At 35.8% G+C, this 23411-nt stretch overlaps 1 protein-coding gene across 1 annotated transcript in view; it reads left to right on the top strand.

Annotated features, from left to right (window-relative positions):
- Positions 1-269: 269 nt before the first annotated feature.
- Prosalpha6 (Proteasome alpha6 subunit) overlaps positions 270-23411 on the top strand; it is a 90977-nt gene continuing 67835 nt past the window's right edge. The window contains exons 1-2 of the mRNA XM_090412569.1: positions 270-379; positions 19332-19478. Of these exons, the coding sequence (XP_090268695.1) occupies positions 377-379; positions 19332-19478 (150 nt within the window). The 5' untranslated portion in view covers positions 270-376. The remainder of the gene's footprint in view (positions 380-19331; positions 19479-23411) is intronic.

The following is a 23411-nucleotide window of genomic DNA, read 5'->3' as shown; positions in this document are numbered from 1 at the left end:
TACAGAATATTACATAACACCCGTCCCGTTTTTGCTGTCCCAATGTCCCGTTTTTGTCTCCAGGAAATATGGTCAGTCTATACACACAGCGCAGACCCACATTTGTTTTTCTGTAGATTTTTGTGATTTCGTTATCTTTATACCATTTATTTTAAGTGCAGTGTCATGTTATATGTTCTGCTTCATATTTAATATAATTATTAAAATAAAATGTAAAAATATCGGCTCTTTGGGCTAATCGTTTTTGAGTTTCATTCTTATGACAGGATCATAACTGTGACTTGCGATATTGATAGGTTGTTGTAGGGAAAGCGTGGATTCGGTACGTTTTGTAGTCAGTGACAGAGTTGCGAGAATAATTTTGAACATTAGTAAGATGGTAGGTATTATTGTAGATGTTATTCCATTATTATTAGGCATAAGGAATACCATCTCGTCATGAGAGTAAAAACTTTGGTTTATCTTCTGTTTTGTGATCGTTTCTAAAGACAGTCGGTGTTTAATTTTTGTCATGCGGTTTTGGAAATATCAAGTTTCCATAACAGAATATCTTATAGCAAAATTTAAAGGAACGCAAGAATATTAATCTAATGACCATTATGTGGAACTCCGTTTTATATTACCTGGTAGTTGCGTCTGTTCGTATTCCGTAGAAAGGAGCATATCTTCATGAACGTTCTTCAAGTTTAACTGTGTTGTTAGCCCTTATAAAAGCGTTCAACCCCCCCCCTTTTTTTTTTGCGTGTATATACGCAAACACACACACTACCACCTATATACACCCTACCATGGTGTAGAGTAGGTGCCAACTAAGTATGATAAATGATAAAGAGATGATAAAGAATAGGTGTTCGTTCAAGATCACCCAATCTCACCTATTAGCTTTTGCAAGGGACCTGAAGTCAAGATTGCCTTGTACAACAAATTGATCACCCAACCTCACCAGCTCTTGAGAAAATTCTCATTATATATATATATATAAAGGCAACTTAAATGGATTTTTAGGGTTCTAAAAAAACGAATTTTAGATGTTGTATAATCAATTTAAAAAAAAGAAGTTATCTTTCTCTCCGCTAAAGATGAACTTTCTCTTAGTACACCCTGGAATTTACAGATTCCTTGTTGCCTCACCAGTTTTTGCCAGACCAATCAATTGTAGACATTCTGATTGTCAGAACATATGGACTGTGTTCATAATAAATTTAGTTTAATCCTTTATCCAAGTGTGAGCAAACAAAGTTTGCGCCTGAAAGTATCTTCAGGACTGGGGTAAGGTGGTACAACACCAGGAAAACTCCTTGCAAAGGTGGAGCAAGCTAACATTACTCCTATCTCAGTATCTCCCATAATGCAAAACACATCTCCTTGCGGATATGTCTAATGTTATGTATTAAGGGAAGGGTCACTATCCAGACTAGTTTCAACCTTTATTGAGGTCTCTTCAGTGGGAGCCAGGCCCAAGTGGAGAAACGGATATGTCTAATGTTATGCATTAAGGGAGGGGTCACTACCCAGACTAGTTTCAACCTTTATTGAGGTCTCTTCAGTGGGAGCCAGGCCCAGAGGTAGAGATACCAGGCAGAAGCAATGGTTGGTCATCTTTACCTATAGGAGTTGCCAAACGGTGTGTCACCTTTTTTATTAAATTACTCTGGATTTAGAGAAAGATGTTGAAAGATTATTTTTCACTTGGTTAGAATATAATAAATTTAGTTTAATCCTTTATCCAAGTGTGAGCAAACAAAGTTTGTGCCTGAAAGTATCTTCAGGACTGGGGTAATAAATTACTCTAGGGTACTACCTTACCCCAGTCCTGAAGATACTTTCAGACTGTGTTCATTTTATTCCACCTAAGAAATTCGCTAGTGCATAACACGTTTCTGCTGGGCTGGGATCCTATTGAATAATACTGAGTGTCAGATTTCAGAGACCAGGGAGGCCCTCTGCAATTAACCAGATTTGAATTGCAAAGGTTGCTTAACATTTTTGTTAATGGTCACAATTTTTTTTTTTTTTGCATATGTGTGCATTAGCATATATAAATGTGGTTTTTATGTATACGTTTCTTTTACCTCTACATGCACCTAGTGAGCCTTCCACTCTCAGTACCATTGAGTGTATTTTACTTGCACCCCATTGGCTATGTTTAAATTTTTCATCTTATGCAGGTACACCACCGATTTTCTGGCACCTTTGGTTCTAGAGACTTGCCATATTAGCTGTTTTTCCAGCCCAAAGGAAGTTGCATAATCATTCATCAGTACATCTCTGACCCGCTAATTATATTTCCTGCCTCTGATCTACCATAAATTGCTAGAAACTTAAATATTAAAATGTAAATTTTAAATGTGAAGTGATACTCAAATGCATCAGTATAAATGATACTAATGCATATTTGAGCATAAGTACACTGTACTTGACCTATGTTAAAGCTTCACAGCTTGATTGTGAATTAGCCCTTGCTAATAAACCCTAGCTAGGGTTTACTAGTAAGGGCTAATAGGGTTTATATAAGAAAAATATGCTAAGAAATCAAAAATTACTATAAGGTGCTGATCTAAATAACATTAGCAAGTGTGCATACCATATGAAATACCATTCGTGGTAGTTGCGTCTGTTCGTATTCCGTGGAAAATTGCATATCTTCTTAAACGCTCTTTGAGCCCAAGTGAACTAGCCAGGTAGTTGAAGGAATTTCAAGGTGTGCGCTTTGTAATCATGACCTGACTTAAGGAATTGCTGGATCATCCATTGCTGGGAAATTAGTGGTGTACTTGTATCATATTCTAATATTCTAGCACCACAGCAGTAGAATGCACTTGGTAATGCTTTTTATTATTTTCATTCTTACTTTCATGTCTTTTGTGTAATGGTCCATTTGTTTTGCATTGAATTTGGCGATGTGATATAATACTCATATAATACTCAATTTTTGTGTGAAATACAGGAAATATTTAATCCTTAAGATTTTTGTCTGTTGTCATTTCATTGTGTGTTAATCAAAATCACTCAATTCTTGGAAGCTTGTTAAACTCACCTTATTGTTGTTTCTTCCTCAGTATACACACAAATTCATTCATAGCCAGTAAGAAACCTTAAATGTTTCATCTTGTCTCTGTACTGTTATATCTTTTAATTACTAAATCTTTTAATTTCTTGCCTGTAAATAACTATTTTCAGTTTTGGTTAACCTCATTTTCACTCTTCCATGCATTTTTTGTTTGTTTTGTTTCTTTATGCATTAGTTATATCTGCAACTATTTTTTTTAAATGTTTGATTGGTGGCATAGTGTATTTGATTGATACAATGTATTTGTATGATGTGCAACAGATTTTCTGAAAACGTATGTTCTAAGCACTGCCATAGTATACTCTAGGATTTCTCGAACTTTTCCTACGACGGTGTTCCATCGTAGGAAAAGTTTGGTGATATTCGACTCTAACACCTTGGTTAGAGTCGAATATCATTGGTTTCATAATTCAATGTAAAGCTAAGCGCACACTATCACCGCAGCAGGCTGTATCACATTGCATAAATTGACAGCACACATTACAGTCATGCTGGGCTGCAGCACATGACATCGACCTTGCTGGTGACCACGTTTCCTAGAATAGATACTCCGTACTTCACGTGTGCTTACAGGTGTCAACAACTACGGGTGACTGAGTCAAGGCCAGCATGTGCTGGCCTTAATAGTACAATCCACACGCGAAGTGAGGAGCGCCTCATTTTCAAACATGTTTGAACTTGTCGCAGCATTTAAAACCATTCCAGGCTCATATTAATTTTGATAATTTTTCACAGAACACCAGTGTTCCATGGAACATAGTTTGGGAAATGCTGGTATAAACTCTAAAGCAGGGATGAAAATTGGTTTCTGGGAGCCAAAAAATTATGAGTATTAAAATAGTTCGTGGCTCTCCAAAGTGCAACCCTTCATGATGACATCTTATTCCTTTACTATTTAATTTCTCTCATTGGGTTTTTCCTGCTAAAACAGTTGATTTTTAGCATGTAATATATTATAAATTAAAGACGCCAAGAAATTATATTCTTAGTTTCATCCTTCATCCAAGTGTAAGCAAACAAAGTTTGTGCATGAAGTAACTTCATGAGAGGGCAACTTGTATATAGAGGCTAATGACTTCACATCATTTGATTTAGTATCCCATAATGTAATGCACATATCCTTACAGACATGTATAATTATTATTATTATAAAAGACTTCTTGGGAGTGAAGGACTCATTGAGAGAGGTCACATACTACATACACCAGCTATCATACTTATTCTTGAATTCATTCACACTGCTTGCACATACATCCAATGACAATCTATTCCAATCACACAGTACTCTATGAGAGAAAAAGCTAGCTCTCACCCCTTCTTAGCAGCATTCATTCTCAGCTTCCAAGGATACCCTCTTGTCCTTTCCCCACCCTCCATAAATTGAAAAATCCCATCAATTGAAATCCTGTATGACCCTTTCAGAAGTTTGTAAGTCTCAATTATATCACCTCTCCTTCTCCTGTTTGCTAGTGTCTGCAATCTACAAATTCTCAATCTGTCTTCATAATCAATATTCCACAATCCTGATATCATTTTTAACTCTCCTTTCTCTCTCTCTACTGTGTCAGAATCACAACAGAGATCAGACCTTTCAGCAATGCAATTATCTTTTGAGTTGTATTTGCAATCTTTGCTATATGCCCTCCTGAACTTCCGATCTACTAACACTCCAAGATCCCTAGCCTGATAGCTTACAAGTTACTTCATGCGCAAGAATGTATAAAGAATGAAACCAATAATATAATTTCTTGGCATCTTTAATTTATAATAAAACAAAGTGGAAAAACGTTCAACAAGTAGATATATAGTAAAGAGTGAGTGAGAAGTTTTGAAAAAAAAAGATCGTGTACATAATTTATTCAACTACTTTTGCTCTTTGTGTGCATTAAATGTCCTAGTGCTTTCAGAGATGTCTCCATAATCCTTGGCATTTGTCTTCAAACAGCTCCAGTGTTGGCAGTGACATGGTGAGTGTGGTTTATTTATTCATTTGTTTCATCGGTCAATACACGAGGCATCGATGGGATGAGAAAATGTTTTTTGTATTGTTTTTACTTTCTAAGCAACAAGTAACATTGATTTATTGTTTCCTTGTGGAAGTTGTTTATATTTGATCCATAGTGCTTGAGTGAAATGGGCTATGAGAGTTAGATAAACATAGTTTTTACTTTATTATTTAATTCTTTGTAGTTATTCAATCCATCATCAGTTGTGTGCTGAAAGGTGTCAACAGTATCTGGATAAATATCTAGCTTATGGTTTTATTTAAAGCCTATTTGACTCAAGACAGCCTATGTGTCTTATGTCTGATAGTTCTTTGCTGTGAACCATTGACTTTTAGATCACCTAAAGAAGGGATTTTTGCAATTAACTATGAGTAGATTTGCTTGAATAATTACCAGACTAACTCTTATTTTTTATTTATGCCAGATATATTTTCTCTACATGTTTTGCTGTTTATATCACTAATGGCATCATCAGGAGGTTGCTTGACATAAGTAGAAAATCGACAAAAAAAAAAAAATAAACTGCTAGTAAAAAATTAAAATGAAATAAAATGATGAACTGCTGTTGGAAAACATTTTTTTTTTTTTTTTTTTTCAGTTTTCTACTTATGTTAAGCAACTTCCTGATGACTGTTAGTGATATAAACAGCTAAAAACATGTAGAGGAAATACATCTAGCATAAATAAAAAAAAAAAAAAAAAATTAAAACCTAGTGGTTATTCAAGAAAACATCCTGATGAAGTTGGTAAAACATAAATATTTTAAAACAATTTTGAGCAACTATTACTTCCTTATTTAAGATGAACAACAAATGATGGAATGATTGTTTTATAAAATTACAGAAGTAACTGCAAAAACTGGTGATGCACACAGTTGCTGAGACTACTGTGACCTTTATTCAAGACAGTAATTTCAACAGCGATGCATCAAAATCCTTCCAGTATTTTCAAAGCATTACCGTTGAGCACTGATTCAGTTTGAACATGAATAGATGAGATGGTCAGTTAACATTGAAGAGCAATTAATTAATAAATTAAAAGCAAGATAATTTTCTGTTCAGATTGATGAATCCATAGTTACTGACAAGCCCTTCTAATGGCATGTGTTCATTATTTTGATGATTATACTGACTGTACTGGTTCATCCATTTTTGTTGCTGCAAAAACTTGATTTTGATGAAAAACAAATACCATTAGAAAATTTGGTATCCTGTGCCATTGATGGTGCTACGTGCATGGTTGGAAGACATAAAAGCTTTATAGCCCACCTAAAGGAAGTATGTCATGATGTTCTTGTTGTACACTATATTGTGAACTGACATCATCTTGTTGCAAAAATATTAGTTCAGTTCTTTATCAGTCTCTCTATATAGTTATTAAAATCATCAATCAATTGGTCAAAAAGCAAATATGATTGCCTTTTCAGAAAATTTTGTGTTGATAATGAAGAACAGTATGTGAGGTTTCTTTTACATATAGAAATCAGATGGCTTTCTAAAGGAAAGTGTCTAACTAGATTTGTAAATCCTTTTGATATAACTGGTTTTTTAGAAAGCAAAGGAGACACAGATTTAACAAAGGAGATCAGCAAACACAAAAAAACAATATACACTATATAGCTTGGATTTTTCGAAAACTCAATGAAGTATCTCTTCAAGGGAAATTACTGTGATAGACTGCAAATGCATATTAAAAGCCTTCACTGACAAACTGGAAATATGTGAAAGCATTTTAATGAGAAAATAATTTCATTGTATGCAAGAGTTAGCTGAAATCAATGAATCTTTCACCAAAAAAGATCTTAAGAATTATTCAGATCATTTCTGTTCTTTAAAACGGACAACCACTGACAACCTTTGTGAATATTCTCTGGACCATTTCTAACATATCATCTTTACGATGATGATATGTTCATCTGATCAAGGCCTTATACAATGGCATCAGATTATCTTTATTTCTGTACATCATGATCCTCCACATCATTGCCATTATCTGATGTGACATCTTCACAACTTGCAAAATGTGGCCCCTGAATTTCAGGTCCTTGTCCACCACCACCACTTCTAGATCTCTTATCTCCTCTACCTTCTTTAAAGTTTCTCCACCAAGTGTATAATTTGCATCTTATCGTTGCTTATTAAATTTCAAAACCTTACACTTGACATCATTGAACTGATAGTTCCACTTTCCTGCCCATTCATGCAATCTATTCAAGTCCTGTAATGCCATAACATCTGTTTGACTCTGCATTGCTCTCCCCAATTTTGCATCATCTGCATAGCATCAGTTAAACCCATCCCAATATCACTAATATGCCAATTGAACAACAATGGTCCCTAAACATATCCCCTACACACCACTAGTGATCTTTCCTTTTGGGAGACTGCACCCCTATATACATCTTTCTGATACTTATCTGACAGCCAGTCACTGATCGAACTCAGAAGTCTGTTATCCATTTCTATCCATTTCAATTTATTCAACAACTTGTTGTGTTGCAGTCTATCCAAAATCTAAGTATACCACTGTATATGTAATCTCTCTCTTGTCCAAGAAGTAAGTTAGTAAAACATGATCTCCCTTTAACAAACCTATGCTGACAACCACAGACAGCACTACAGTTATCAGTCCATTTCTGTATCCTAGTTCTTGCCAGTCTCTCTATCTTTCTCTCTAGCACCACCAATCCTGATATATAGATGTCCTATTTGTAGCCATGGCCTTATTGCCACCCTTATGCATTGGAACAATTATCTTCTGAATAACAAAGACACAAATATAAATTCAGAAAAGGCAGAATGGCTGAGTTGATATCAAAAAGAAACAAACTTCTTTATACAACAATGTGGTCTGAAATGGCCACAAAGTACTTTGTTTTCCAACATCTTATGATTGAAAGTGGTTTTAGTTCAGTAAATGAAATATTAGCAAAAGACAAACAATTGATATATGTTCAGGAGAAGACATTAGAATTAAACTTACTAACATCATACCGACCATTGAATTCTTAGGGATCCTATTGAATAAAAAGAGTAAATATAAAGTATTTTCTTGATTAAAATTGCATGGAGATAGGGGGGAAATGTCAGAGAAAAGCCCTTTAGGGGGAAATAATTTTAAAAAGTTGAGAAATACTGCTCTAAAAATGGTGTGGGAGATTTGGTTGCAAGCATTGATTTGAATAGGATATAGAGAACACCTTTTATAAGGGCTTTTGAACTGTGAAGGCAAGCCATTCTTGTAATAGCAGGGATTTTCCTCTTGCAAAGGAAATTGGCTTAGAAGTGTTCTGAATTACCTCCAAAGTAGACGAGGCTATGAGGCCAGTGTAATATGTTATATCTCTTATGTGTTCTGGCTGGTTTCTTGTTTTACAGAATGAACAGTTCTTCCATATGAGACCAGCCAAAATTACTTTCAGTTGAAAAGATCGTATACAAACAGGCTGGAGAACACAGATTTAACAATAATATATTAAATCCTTTCCTTTAGTGTTACATCTGAAATGAATAATATATTGACTTCATTGCTTTAATTGCCTTATCAGTAATTCCAACCACTCCCAGCATGAGTATGAAGGATGACTGTTTATTTTGACTATCTTAATTTAACTGGTGATTAGTTTACGGAATTAACAACGCATATAAAGTATATTAATTAAAGGTAACTTTAATGAATAACTTCTATATTTCGGCAACGTCACATTGCCATCTTCAGGAACATAAAGATATGGTATGTGCACGCAGGCACTAACACAAAGCAAATGAGGAAGAAAGCAAGAAACTAATATTGTTCCTAAAGTCCTAATGGTGCCCTCTGGCGGGCTAATTTGGTAGTCTTGGCAGTTGGGCTGAAGTTCTCATAATGTAAGTCTCCCAAATTTGGGGTAGTTTCATGCACCCAAATTTGTTGAGGTTAGGAACGTTTTTTAGAGCTGCTGAAGATTCTTTGAATAATCTTTCGTATTTAAACTTGCTGCGATGAATTATTTTTGTTTTCTTCCAACGAATTTTATGGTGGGTATCTAAGGCATGGTCTGCCAGCCCAGAGTGGCTGTACTGGTGAAACCGGATGTAGTCTTTGTGTTCTGAAATCCTGATATTTGTTGTTCTGCCTGTTTGGCCAAAGTAGGACAATTTGTATACCAGGTAGGTCTAGGGGAAGCGGTTGGTCTTTGGTAGAGCGGATAAGGGATGCCAACTTTTTATATGGTCTGTAACAGGGAGTAAGGTCCTATTTTTTGAGGATATTGGTTATTTTCTCAGAGGTGCCCTGGATGTAGGGGATGGTGATAGACTTGGTGTAATCTTTATTGTGGAGGGGGAGGGGGTTGTGGTTTACTGGTTTTAGTATTTTTTGGACTTTTTTGGGGTTATAGCCATTGGGTAAGAAAGTGTGGAGGATGTGGTTTAGTTCAGTAGTTAGGGCCTTGTAATCTAAGCAGATTAATTTTGCCCTGTTATATAGTGTTTTTATAACCCCATATTGTTGTTGTCAGGGGGAGAGGTGGGACTGCTGGTGAATGTATCTGCCAGTATGGATGGGTTTTCTGTGAACAGAAAACCAAAGATCCATCAAGCTGGCAGGTGATTAAAGTGTCTAGGAAGGGGAGGGTGTTGTTTTCCTCTTTTTCTAAGGTGAACTGGACTCTGGGGTGTTGGTTGTTTAAGTGTGTTAGGAAGGAGTGGAGTGTGTCTGAGCCATGTGGCCAAATAGCAAACACATCATCCACATAACGAAGCCAAATAGTGGGTTTTTGTGGGGCGGAGTTTAAGGCTTTCTCTTCAAATATGTCCATAAAGAAATTGGCCAAGGGTGGGGAAAGCGGTGAAATTAGTGAATAGGGAGGAGACATCAAAACTGACCATTATGTCAGTGTGTTGGAGTGCGAGGTTTTCTATACTGGCTTTAAAGTGGGCTGAGTTTTTTATGTGTGATGGTGTGTTGCCAGTGTAGTGTGTGAGCGTTTTGGCTAAATGTTTGGCTAATTTATATGTGGGGAATCAATGCCATCCACTATGGGATGGAATGGAACATTTTGTTTATGTATTTTTGGGAGTCCATATAATTGGGGGGGGTCTAGAGTTATAAGGTTTTAGTTTGGTGGTGACTTCCACAGGCCAAGAAGTGACCTTCTTAAGGAGTCTGTGGAGAGTTCTAATCTGAGAGCTGGTCAAATTATATTTGATGGGGAGGCAAGTCGTACGGTCTAGTACTAAAGCAGTTAGCTTACCTTTGTAGTCTTTTTGATTGAGCACCACAGTGGCGTTTCCCTTATCCGCCTTGGTGATTACTATTTTTTTGTTGTTTTTCAATTCTTGTAGGGCAGCATATTCGTTTTTGGATAAGTTGGCTTTAGTGAGAACACTGACTACATCCAGTCTAACATTGTTGGCGATATGGTTAGGCAGGTTGCGAATCCCACGTTCTATCTGGATCATGATTTCTTCAGCAGGTATTCTTTTAGAAGCTAGGGCGAAATTGTGACCACATGAAAGTGCGGTGAGTGCTTCAGGCTTTAAAACTGCCGACGACAGGTTGACTACAGTGTTGAGTGGTGGCTGTGGTAAGGAGGTAGAATTCTTTGTCAGGTTTTCGTATTTTTTCGAATTCTTTTTTTGCCGATGCGCACGAGACGTCATAAAGTATCGACCGAAGATCACGGCCGAGTGTATCCGAAAGCTCTTCCTCTAGCGCCCATAAGGTTTTGTTTTCGTCGGCCAGGAGAACTCGCGTTGCGGTAATTTGTTCTCTTAACAGGGCGAAGCTAGTGCGATTATAAATGCGCAGAGCTTTCTCGGAAGTAAAACGGTGGTTCAGTTTAACACAATTAGGGATCACTTTGTTATCCCGGCAGCTTTTTAGGAACATCAGACGATTTATTTGCCTTGATATTTTCAACCTCAATTTGCCGTATTGACGGGCCTTTCGTGCGATGGCATCTCCGTGGATGATCACGATTCTAGAAGCAAGGCTTATACGTTAATTCCGTAAACTAATCACTGGTGATTAGTTTACGGAATTAACAACGCCTATAAAGTATATTAATTAAAGGTAACTTTAATGAATAACTTCTATATTTCGGCAACTTCACATTGCCATAATCCGACCAGCTCTCAGATTAGAACTCTCCACAGACTCCTTAAGAAGGTCACTTCTTGGCCTGTGGAAGTCACCAACAAACTAAAACCTTATAACTCTAGATCCCCCCCCCCCCCCCCGATTATATGGACTCCCAAAAATACATAAACAGAATCTTCCATTGCGTCCCATAGTGGATGGCATTGATTCCCCCACATATAAATTAGCCAAACATTTAGCCAAAATGCTCACACACTACACTGGCAACACACCATCACACATAAAAAACTCAGCCCACTTTAAAGCCAGTATAGAAAACCTCACACTCCAACACACTGACATAATGGTCAGTTTTGACGTCTCCTCCCTATTCACTAATGACCCACTCAAAGAAACCCTAGAGCTCATCCAAGCCAAGTTTCCTCCCGATATCTCAGCCCTATTTCAGTTCACAATGAACTCAGGCTATTTTGTTTGGCAAGGAAAGTTCTACAAACAGATAGAGGGGATAGCCATGGGTTCACCGCTTTCCCCACCCTTGGCCAATTTCTTTATGGACATATTTGAAGAGAAAGCCTTGAACTCCGCCCCACAAAAACCCACTATTTGGCTTCGTTATGTGGATGATGTGTTTGCTATTTGGCCACATGGCTCAGACACACTCCACTCCTTCCTAACACACTTAAACAACCAACACCCCAGAGTCCAGTTCACCTTAGAAAAAGAGGAAAACAACACCCTCCCCTTCCTAGACACTTTAATCACCTGCCAGCTTGATGGATCTTTGGTTTTCTGTTCACAGAAAACCCATCCATACTGGCAGATACATTCGCCAGCAGTCCCACCTCTCCCCCTGACAACAACAATATGGGGTTATAAAAACACTATATAACAGGGCAAAATTAATCTGCTTAGATTACAAGGCCCTAACTACTGAACTAAACCACATCCTCCACACTTTCTTACCCAATGGCTATAACCCCAAAAAAGTCCAAAAAATACTAAAACCAGTAAACCACAACCCCCCTTCCACAATAAAGATTACACCAAGTCTATCACCATCCCCTACATCCAGGGCACCTCTGAGAAAATAACCAATATCCTCAAAAAATAGGACCTTACTCCCTGTTACAGACCATATAAAAAGTTGGCATCCCTTATCCGCTCTACCAAAGACCAACCACTTCCCCTAGACCTACCTGGTGTATACCAGGCCCCTTGCAGCTGCAAATTGTCCTACTTTGGCCAAACAGGCAGAACAACAAATATCAGGATTTCAGAACACAAAGATTACATCCGGTTGCACCAGTACAGCCGCTCTGGGCTGGCAGACCATGCTTTAAATACCCACCATAAAATTCGTTGGAAGAAAACAAAAATAATTCATCGCAGCAAGTTTAAATACGAAAGATTATTCAAAGAATCTTCAGCAGCTCTAAAAAACGTTCCTAACCTCAACAAATTTGGGTGCATGAAACTACTTCAAATTTGGGAGACTTACATTATGAGAACTTCAGCCCAACTGCCAAGACTACCAAATTAGCCTGCCAGAGGGCACCATTGGGACTTTAGGAACAATATTAGTTTCTTGCTTTCTTCCTCATTTGCTTTGTGTTAGTGCCTGCGTGCACATACCATATCTTTATGTTCCTGAAGATGGCAATGTGACGTTGCCGAAATATAGAAGTTATTCATTAAAGTTACCTTTAATTAATATACTTTATATGCGTTGTTAATTCCGTAAACTAATCACCAGTTATGTCTGATCAACGTATAAGCCTTGCTACTAGTATCTTAATTTAAGTGACTAATTATGGAATATAGGTTCCATGATACTCATCTGTAATAAAGGAAATAAATTATTTTAGAATAATTTATTTCCTTTATTATTAAATTGCCCATATAGTGTAGTTATATGGAAAATTTAACTTGTACTTTGTTTTATGCTTCCAGTGTTTTGTCTTTGTCACAGAGACATTGAGAATATAAGACAGATGTGTACATTAGGCAACAAAAAATGAAACTGGTCAAAGTTAACAGTTTCAGGTACTTAAATATGAAATGTAAATGATGAAAGATGATAATGATTAGACATGAGCTTAAATTCCAGAAGAGTTTCTTATTAGCACCCATAAGGTGTCAGAAAGAAGTCTTGATTGTTGAGCAGGTGGTTTTAGAATTAGTTTTACATATCTTGGAGTTTCATACAACCATATTTTTTTTGGTTTGGTTGGTTTTTAAGAGCAATCACTGATTTCAAGTCACTCATTTTTACATTGTTTTATATTGCCTGTGTGCATGTTATAATTTTATATCGTACTTCTGACGATGCCTCTATGACAGATGAAATTGGAGTAAATCATTCATTCCAATGTACTGTCTTTATTCTGTTCAGCTGTCAGCACAAGATTCAGAAGATAGTTATGAATATATTTTATCTAAAGTGGAAAATATGTCAAAATCTGAAATGTAGGAAAAATACCTAGTTATATTTAACTAGAAATGCTTGAATATGTAAGTTTTAAAATTATGTACACTATTTAAGATCAGATTCCTGATTATTGGAATATAGGTCCCATGATACTCATCTGTAATAAAGGAAATAAAGTGAATCTGAGAAATACTGAGAAATTAATGTATGTGTTCCAGGTATGATATGTGGAAGCATACTTGAAAATAGGCTAAGAAAAATTATTAGAGAAAAAGGGTAAGAACAAGGAGTCAATTCAAATAAGAGTTGCCAAAACTAGATTTTTACTTTAAGACAAATTAATCAAAAAATAACATGAATATAACAAGAATCTATATTTACATTTTGTAGATCTCACTTGTAGAATAAGATCCCAAACTGTTCAAAATGCTACAATTATAAGTGTAAATGGGACATTATAATGAGTGGTTCTGACTATAAGTTAAAGATACTAAGAAATTATATTCTTGGTTTCATCCTTTATCCAAGTGTAAGCAAACAAAGTTTGCATACAAAGTAACTTCATGACTGGGCTATTTTTTTTTTTTCTTTCATGCTTACACGGTGATCAGAATAAATTATGAAACTTATGGATACAACTACCGTGTTAGAGTAAAACTTTAGTTTAATATAAACGAAAATATACACTTGACATTTCGACCTTTAGCCCATTTAGTTTCCAGCAAACCCTGACTTTAGGATTTGCTGGAAACTAAATGGGCTAAATGTCGAGTGTATATTTTCATTTTTTATTGGCCGCTATCCATACCAGTTGCAATTTATATGTATACTTATATAAGTAATTTTATTTTCTGTTTATTTATTTATCTATTATTTTCTGTATAAGCATGTTACTCTCCAGCTTAATTTAACTTTGTAACCTAATGGATAATAATAATAATAGGACTAGCTTTGATGTAGTGAGGTTTTTTTAATAAAAGAGGTCAGGCAAATAAGTTTAATGGTTGATCAGGAACTTTAGCATGCCATGTAGATTGTAGTGCAGCTTGTTTCTTTGTATATATACGTATACTCCAGAAGATGACCTTAATATGAAGGTCGAAACGTCAAGTGTATATTTTGGTTTATATTAAACTAAAGTTTTACTCTAGCACGGTAGTTGTATCCATAAGTTTCATAATGTATCATGACTGGGCTACTTGTATATACAGGCTAATGACTTCACATCAATTGCCTCAGTATCCTATAATGCAAGGTTCATATCCTTAGACATGATAATGTTATGCATTATGGAAAGTGCCGCTACCCAGACTGTTTTCAAACTTTATTCAGGTCTTATTCTGCATTATCTCAACCTTGGTATCTCTTCTGGGTCTGTGACTCCCACTGATGAGACCTCAACAAAGGTCGAAACCAATCTGAGTAGCAGCACTTTCCATAATGCATGGCATTATACATGTTTGTAAGAATATGTGGCTTGCATTATTGGATATTAAGGCAGTTGATGTGGAGTCATTAGCCTCTATATATAAAGTAGCCCAGTTGTGAAGTTACTTCGTATGCAAACTTTGTTTCCTTACACTTGGATAAAGGATGAAAACCAAGAATATAATTTCTTGGCATCTTTAACTTACAGTATAATCAAGTGAAAAAATTTTCAACATCTATCGCTAATCCAGAGTATTTTAGTATTAAGGTGTGACACCCTTTGACCACTTTTATATGGGGAATATATGATTTCTGCATTACTTCAACTTTAGTATATCTTCTGAGGTCTCATCTAGTTCCCACAGATGAGACCTCAGCATTTGGTTGCCTTCTGCTCAATACCATCAATTGGAAATACTTAAAAATTGGAGATCCAATTTGTGACATTGGTTACCAATTGGAAACCGTAGAACATGCATTCTACACCTACCCTCTTGTCCTGTGTATTTGGAAGAGATTCTGTAATGTGTTGGGCATTCCATCACTTACAACAGAACAGGTTCTTTTTTTTGCAGTATCTATCATCTGTCAGCAATGGAAATTTTATTGTTCAGTCAGACAATTTTTGTATTTAGAAAGAAGCATTCTAGGAGATATCAAATTTTTGGCTAGTGGTATAGACCACCCATATCATGCAATATTCATCAGGGCTAGATAAAATTCTGTCTATTTTTACTATGAGAGATTTATAGTAAATGGTTCTATCCTTTTAGTTCAATGTGATCTTATGGTCAGTTGCAGAGATGACTGGAGAGCAATCCCAGGCAGAGAAGGCCAACTCAAGGTGGTTAACTTAGATCACAAAGATAACTGATACTCACTTGGGTATCAGTTATCTTTGGTGAAAAAGAAAAACTGATATAGCCAAAGGCTATATCAGTTTTTCTTTTTCACCAGTCTATCTATCATCCTATTTATCTGTGTTTTCTTTCTCCTAATACTGTCAAGCTCTCTTGCATTCCTGTACTAACTACTCTAGGCCTATGATGAATACCCTTTACTTTTTCATCTCAACGAAGGTTGTTGAAACCATTCTGAGTAGTAATCCTTTCCATAATGCATAGTGCATCATACATATGGCATGCATTATGGGATACTAAGGCAATTGAAGTCATTAGTCTCTGTCTATATATACGAGTAGCCCAGTTATGAAGTTACTTCACGTGTAAATTTTGTTTGCTTACATAAAGGATGAAACCAAGAATATAATTTCTTGTCATCTTTAACTTATAGTATAACCAAGTAAAAAAAAAAAAAATTTCAAGTAGTTCTGACTTAAAATTGAAGATTTAATCTAAAATCAAGTCTATGATAAGATGGTATAGTATCCGTAGTGTTCATCTTTGTGGATTTCATTATTGAGGAAAGTGGCAATTAAACCTATATCAGAATTGTAGATATTATGAGTTCTTGTATGCAAATGATGTTATACTGAATAAATCTGCAAGTCTTGAACACTAGCTGCTGTAACAATAGTATGAAAAACAAACTTAGGAAAGTAGCCAAGAATATAGAAAATTTGCAAGGAATTAACTTAGTGGTGAACAAATGGTAAATATTTAATTCTATAATAGAATAAGTAGAGCTAATATGGTATCAATTGAATAAATCTGTATGCATTGTGTGTGTGTGTGTGTGTGTGTGTGTGTGTGAGTGAGAGAGAGAGAGAGAGAGAGAGAGGAAAAAGACATCTAAGGTGATTTTAACTGAGAGATCTTTAAGAGTATTCAAAATAAAATGGATCTTTGAGGGTAAGAGAACAGATTCTGTAGAAGTTTAGGAAAGTGAAACAAATGACTTCATTGGTAGAATCATATATAGTTAATTTATGGCCACCCTACACACACACACACACACACACAGAGGGTGGCCATAAATTAACTTTCCCTCTTTGGAGGTATCTGTAGCTAAAACTAATACACGGAATGAGACCACATTTTATATCGAGACTTTCGAAGATATGGGGAGATGAATTCTAAAAAAAAAAAATAAAAAAAAAGATTTAATACCAATAGGGGAAATTTTGGCACTGCCTGAGCCGAAAGCAGTCAAATATTTGCAGTAAATGCAAGTAAAAAGGATTATGCAAATTTTACTGTGCATACGTGACAGCAGCACCACCAATTCCACTTAAAAAGGGATTGGGAACGTTCAGGCAGTTATTCGAATGACTGATGAATTGTGCTTAATATTCGTCCTACCTTGCCTCAGCATGTTTTACTTGTTAAGTTGTTTTGCCTTAAACAGTGCAATGTCGTAGTGGCCCTTCGGGAATTTAGAAACCTTCATAACCTGCGTACAGGTCCTATGTCAGCTGTAGCACTGAGAGCTATGATCAAGAAGTTTGAAGAAACTGGATCACTAGGAGTTAGACTTGGCAGAGGATGGAAAACAGTGCAAGAAGAGACAGTAACAGACATTGCTACTGCGGTGTTCGACAACACAGGGACCAGTACTGGTTCAAGCGCTTGTGCCATAGCTCGCAAACTTGTTATGGCCTATGGTACAGTCTGGAAAATCTTATGAAAATGCTTCACTTCTATCCATATAAGTTCAGTCCTGTGCAAGCACTGCAGATTATGATAAGCGCATGATCTTCGCACTAACATTTCTTGCCTGAATGTAGGTCAACAATGACTGGCCTTGGAGAATATTGTGGGGTGATGAGGCTCATTTTTATCTAAATGGGTCAGTCAACACTCACAACTGCAGAATTTGGGCATCTGAACATTGCCAAGCGATCCAGCAAGTACCACTGCATTCTCCAAAAGTAACCATGTGGTGTGGCTTCACAGCCGATTTCATAATAGGACCATACTTTTTTTGAGCATATTGCCTCTACAGGTCCTGTAACCTGCTACATTACTGGAGAGATTTATTGATGAATGCTGGAAAATTTTGCCATTCCTGCATTGCAGCAAAGACAATGTTTGGACTGTATAATTTTTATGTAGGCTGGAACACAGCCACACATTGAATGTTCAATACGGCACCTTTTTGCCAACATTTCAGTAATGAGAGGGTTATCAGTCAGTTCTTTCCGACAGCATGGCCGCCTCGATCCCCGAACATCACTCCATGTGATTTTTGGCTGTGGGGGTATTTGAAATCCGTTGTGTATGTTGGTGGCATTCCCAACTTGCATGTCTTGAAAGAGAACATAAAACGGGCTGTCATGAACATCCAATCTGACTCCATATGCTCAGCTGTAGAGAATGTCACACACTGGATGCAATTTGTACACAAGAAACGTCAGCACATTTAAAATTGTGTATGTGGTCCAGGGGACCCTGATTCTGATGAATAAAGCATTATATCCTCTGATTTCAATCACTACATTAATTTCTGTCTCTCTCACAAGTTGTTGCTTTACTTTAATTATTATTATTATCATTGTAACGCTCCACATATCCAGCTGGAATGAGTGAAGCGACTGTAGCTTACACTGTTGAAATGTTATGATTCCATTTTATCTGCCTTTAATGTAATTATCCGCTTGTTTTTGGCTCCACCAGTGCCAAAATTTCACCTATCGGCAACTTTTGGTACTTTTTTTTTCAGAAATCATCTCCCCATGAAAGTCTCAATATAAAATTTGGTCTCATTCCGTTTATTGGTTTTAGCTACAGATGCCTCCAAAGAGGGAAAGTTATTTTATGGCCATCCTGTATATAAACATTAGAAAATGCTCTTGACATTATTAGCATTCAATATGGACAGAACTAAAGTTTTGTATTCATTTATATAGAATGAGAGAGAAAAGGTTGGCAAATCAAGTTTTGACAGCAGAAAAAGGAACAAGAGAAAGATTAAGATTGAGGCAGATTGATAGTGAGCATGATAATGTAAGAACTGGTAGTACTGCAGACCTGACAAATTACAGATTAATTTGGAAGAAACTTGTTGATAAGAAGCTAGAAAGAATGTAAACTTATGTGATACTGTCACAATTTTCTGTACACCACCATGAGATAAATATGATAATGAAGACCTCGAATGCTTTATTTTGAAGAATTTTTCTTTGTAATATTTTTCAAATATTTCAGTTAATAATTAACTAAAATGGCATTGTTGTGATTGGCAATTCACAGTAATGCTATTTTCCCAAAATACTCCGAAAATGTTTTCAGTTACAATCTGAATGAAATATAAATATAAATGAGAAGTCTTGTGTTTTCTTTGTTTTATACTTGGATATCATGATTCCTTTAATGTTGCTGTTATTAATTTTTTTATTTTATTTATTTTTATTAAGTTTCGTAATCAGTATGATAATGATGTTACTGTTTGGAGTCCACAAGGAAGACTGCACCAAGTTGAATATGCAATGGAAGCTGTAAAACAAGGATCAGCTACAGTAGGATTAAAAAATAAAGCACATGCTGTGTTAGTTGCACTTAAGGTATTCTTTATTTAGTTATACAGTTTTACGTAAAATTTATTCCTTAATTTCTAGACATATCACCAGGGCTCAACAAATTATTCAAAACCCTACTCTCCATGCAAAAAATGTACTTGTCCAAGTCCCAAATTTTTTAATGATATGTCAGGATAAGTAATCATTTGGAGTTCTATAAAATGATTAGTGTTTTACTATAGTTATTTTTTTATTAAATAAAAAATATTCTATTTTGTCCAGCCTACAGCTACTCACCGACTAATAAAATCTACTCGCCACAAGTATACATAATTTGTCTATCCTTGGATATTACTGTTAAATTATTCTGTACTTATTAAAAATGCAGAGTGGAGCAAGTTGTAGAAAGGGCCCGTCATTTGTGTGAAGCTCAGAATGGAAGGCACTTATGTGATTTGTTTTTTCATAACTAATAAAAAAAAAATCTCCAGGTTCTGTATTTCTTTATAACAAAAAATAAAATAAAAGATTAATGAATAAAGTTATTTAATGTTTAATCCCCCTTTGTGACTTATGGGCCACTGTATTTCTGAGGAAAATTTTTGTTAGTATATTTTTTGTATGTTTGTTTGGAGGTTACCAAAATAATGTAGCAAGATTACTGTAGTTTGAATATCAGTTTTGATGTTGGAATTATTGTAAACGTAAACTTCTAATATAAGTATTCTGATATTAGACTTCTGAAAAATAAAATCCCAGAGATTATGAGAATTATAGAACCATTGCTTTATTTTCACATGGAAGTAAAGCTAAATGTGATCCAACAAAGGTTGGAGCCATATATGAATAGAGAATTGCCACAAGAACAGGGAAGCTTTAGGAGAGTTTGAGCAACTAGAGATCAAATAGCAAACATGAGATGGATTATGGAAAGAATTTCAGAAGGAAGTATTCATCTGTTTTATTGATTATAAGAAAGCTTTGGATTGCATGGATCACAACAGACTGGATTGTAATGAGAACAGTGGGAATACTTTGAACATCTAATTCTCTTGTTAAGAAAACTGTATGACAACCAAGAAGCTTTAGTAAAAACAGTCTTTGGAGAAACAGTGTTCAAATGGAAAAAGGGGTGCAGCAGGGTTGTATACTATCACCCTATTTTTTTAATACAGGGTGATTCTATATTATTGTCGGGGTTTCCATGGCTTATAATTTTCAAACCAAAAACAACGAAATAAAACTTCTTACAGAATACGAAAGTGTAACTCCAAAAGTTTTATTACCTATAGAATTGATACTGCAGAATGCTAAATCACTTCGACATGCATGCCTTTCATTGCACATAAGATATCCAAGCAATAATCAATCTCTTGCCAAGTATTTTTCATTTGCGGTTTAACTGTTTATCACAGCAACAATTCTGGTCTTCGATTTATCAAGGGAGGACACAGGAATCTGGTAAACAATGTCCTTCATGTATTCCCACAGGAAGAAATCAAGTGAGCCAGAGGCCACAGAATCAGTACACCACATCCAACCCCAGTGCCCAGGAAAATGCATGTCAAGAAATTCTTAGACAGTAAGAGCCCAATGTTCCATTTTGCTGGAACACCACAGTTGGCTGATGATCTTCCAACTGGGGTAACAGATACAGCTGTAGCATTCCAGATAGTTCATCGCTGTCACTATTTTTTCTGCAAAGAAAAAGAGCTCTCAAAATTTCTGAACATGACAAAGCACCCCAGACATTCATTTTTGGACTATCTCTTTCGAATACTGGAATTTTGTGAGGGTTTTTTGATCCCCATATTTTGCATTTATGACGATTTATCCTCCCTAATATGCAAAACATTGCTTTATCACTAAATATCTATCTCCGAAGGTAATTTCATCAGCTTTGATTTTTTGACAAAATATCTTGAGCAAATTAGAAACGGTGGGGTTTACTGTCCAGCTATAAAGCTTGCACAAGCTCCAGTTATGAATAACTCTCTAAACAGTCATTTGTGGTATACATAACTGCAAAGAAACTCGTCTAGTTGATTTTTGTGGGCTTTGATAAAATGCTTCCTGGATTCGAACAACATCTTCTTGTGAAGTGCTCTGTCTTCCTGCTTCTTTTTGGTCTAAACACTACCAGTCTCTTGAAATTGCTTTAGCCAGCATTAGATGTCATTATCCAAAGGTGGATGTTTGCCATACTGAGTTCTGTTATGACGTTGCATTGTGATAACAGACTTTGTTTCGAAATGCCCAAGTACACACATTGCTTTCTCTTGAACAGTTGCCATTTTGAAGTTCGATGTCATGTTATCTCCCAAACATTAATGCAGCGAGTGCAGCACTGCCAAATAACACTTTTTGAGTTACACTTTATATTCTATAAGCAGTTTTATTTTGTTGTTTCTGGTTTGAAAATTATAGGCCATGGAAATCTTGACAATAATTTAGAATGCCCCTGTATTTATAGTAAATATATATTATGAAAATGGCTGATTTAGACAAAGATCTATCTGGAATTAAGATTGGTGGCAGAGAAATGAATGATTTAAAATATGCAGATGATACAACCTTCAACCTTTAACCAACAGAATCAACCTTCAAGTGGTTGATTCTGTTGGTTAAAACAAAAGTAACAAAGCCAGGCTTAATTTAAACATCAGCAAAACAAAAGTGATGGTTTCTGGTAATTTAAATGAATTTATAATATCGGGAGATAAAATAGAAATTGGTGAAAGTTACGATTTACTGGGGTCCAGAGAATCAGAAATGATGTTAAATGTGAAGATGAAATGAAAAGGAGGAAAGTCATGGGGGGGGGGAGCAATATTAAACCTGACAAAGGCTTCCTGTTTAGTGAGAAGTTGAGTGCATTTTATTCAGATACGTTAACAAATCCTCAAGAACATTGTCTGATTTTGAAATGAACATTTCCCAAAGTTTTACTTTTGGCAATCTCTCCTAGTAGGATTCCAAAATTAGATATGGTAAGTATAGAAAGAAAACTTCAAAGAATTCTAAGAGATGCTGCAGGATTTTGTCATATACAAACAGCCTCCATTCTTTTACTAGCAAAACCTCCTACTAATAATATTACAAAAATAGAATGAAGGGCTTTAAGAAACATTCTGAAAGACAAAAACATCATAATACTGAAGCCAACAAAGGCAACTCATCAGTAGTATTAAACTCGGTAGAATACATAGTAAAAATGAAATCACTTCTAGATGACACTAAGACTTGTGAAAAGTTGGATCACAACCCCTCAGGATATTTCCATAACAAGACCAACAACTTTAAAAAAGAAAAAAAAAACCTGAGGAAACAAAACATCTTGAATCTAGACACCCCCTGGTTGTAAGAATATATATAGTCCATAAGCTGCATAAACAGGACTTGCCATTGAGATCTATTGCTGATGCAAGATACTTTCTGACTTCATTGCTATCAAAATATCTAGCAAACCTTCTTAGCCCTTACACAGGACAAACATCCTCTTATGTAAAGAACACCACTCTTCATAGAAAAAATCAGTCATCACAGTGGTTCCTGTTGATACTTGCAAGTCTAGATATAGTATATCTGTTCACCAGTGTACTAAGAACAGAAACCATACAACTATTACAAGAGCTTTTCTCACTAGACACAGTGGATCACATTAAACACTGCATCAATAGCACATTTTTCATATTCCAAAATGAATATTTTGAATAGAGAGGACTAGCAATAGGCTCCTCTCTCTCTCTCTTTCTTTTAGCAAATCTTTTCATGGAGGTGGTTTGAAGGAGGGAAGAAAAAAAAAAGCTTTTCAGTATCATGGAATTTGGCTAACATATGTCAACAATATTTTCATCATCTGGCCTGGTACCATTGTCCAATTAGAAGATTTCGTCATCTATCCCAACAGCCTTCATCCTCAAATTCATCGGATTAGAAGCAAGCATATTTTTACCATTTTTCGAGACACTAGTTGAG

This window comes from Typopeltis vanoorti, chromosome 23 (assembly GCF_054136105.1).
Source record: "Typopeltis vanoorti isolate ZY-2024b chromosome 23, IOZ_Tvanoo_1.0, whole genome shotgun sequence".
Classification (NCBI taxonomy): domain Eukaryota; kingdom Metazoa; phylum Arthropoda; class Arachnida; order Uropygi; family Thelyphonidae; genus Typopeltis; species Typopeltis vanoorti.
The sequence above is the reverse complement of the archived record's forward strand: the minus strand, read 5'-3'. Positions and strand labels throughout refer to the sequence as shown.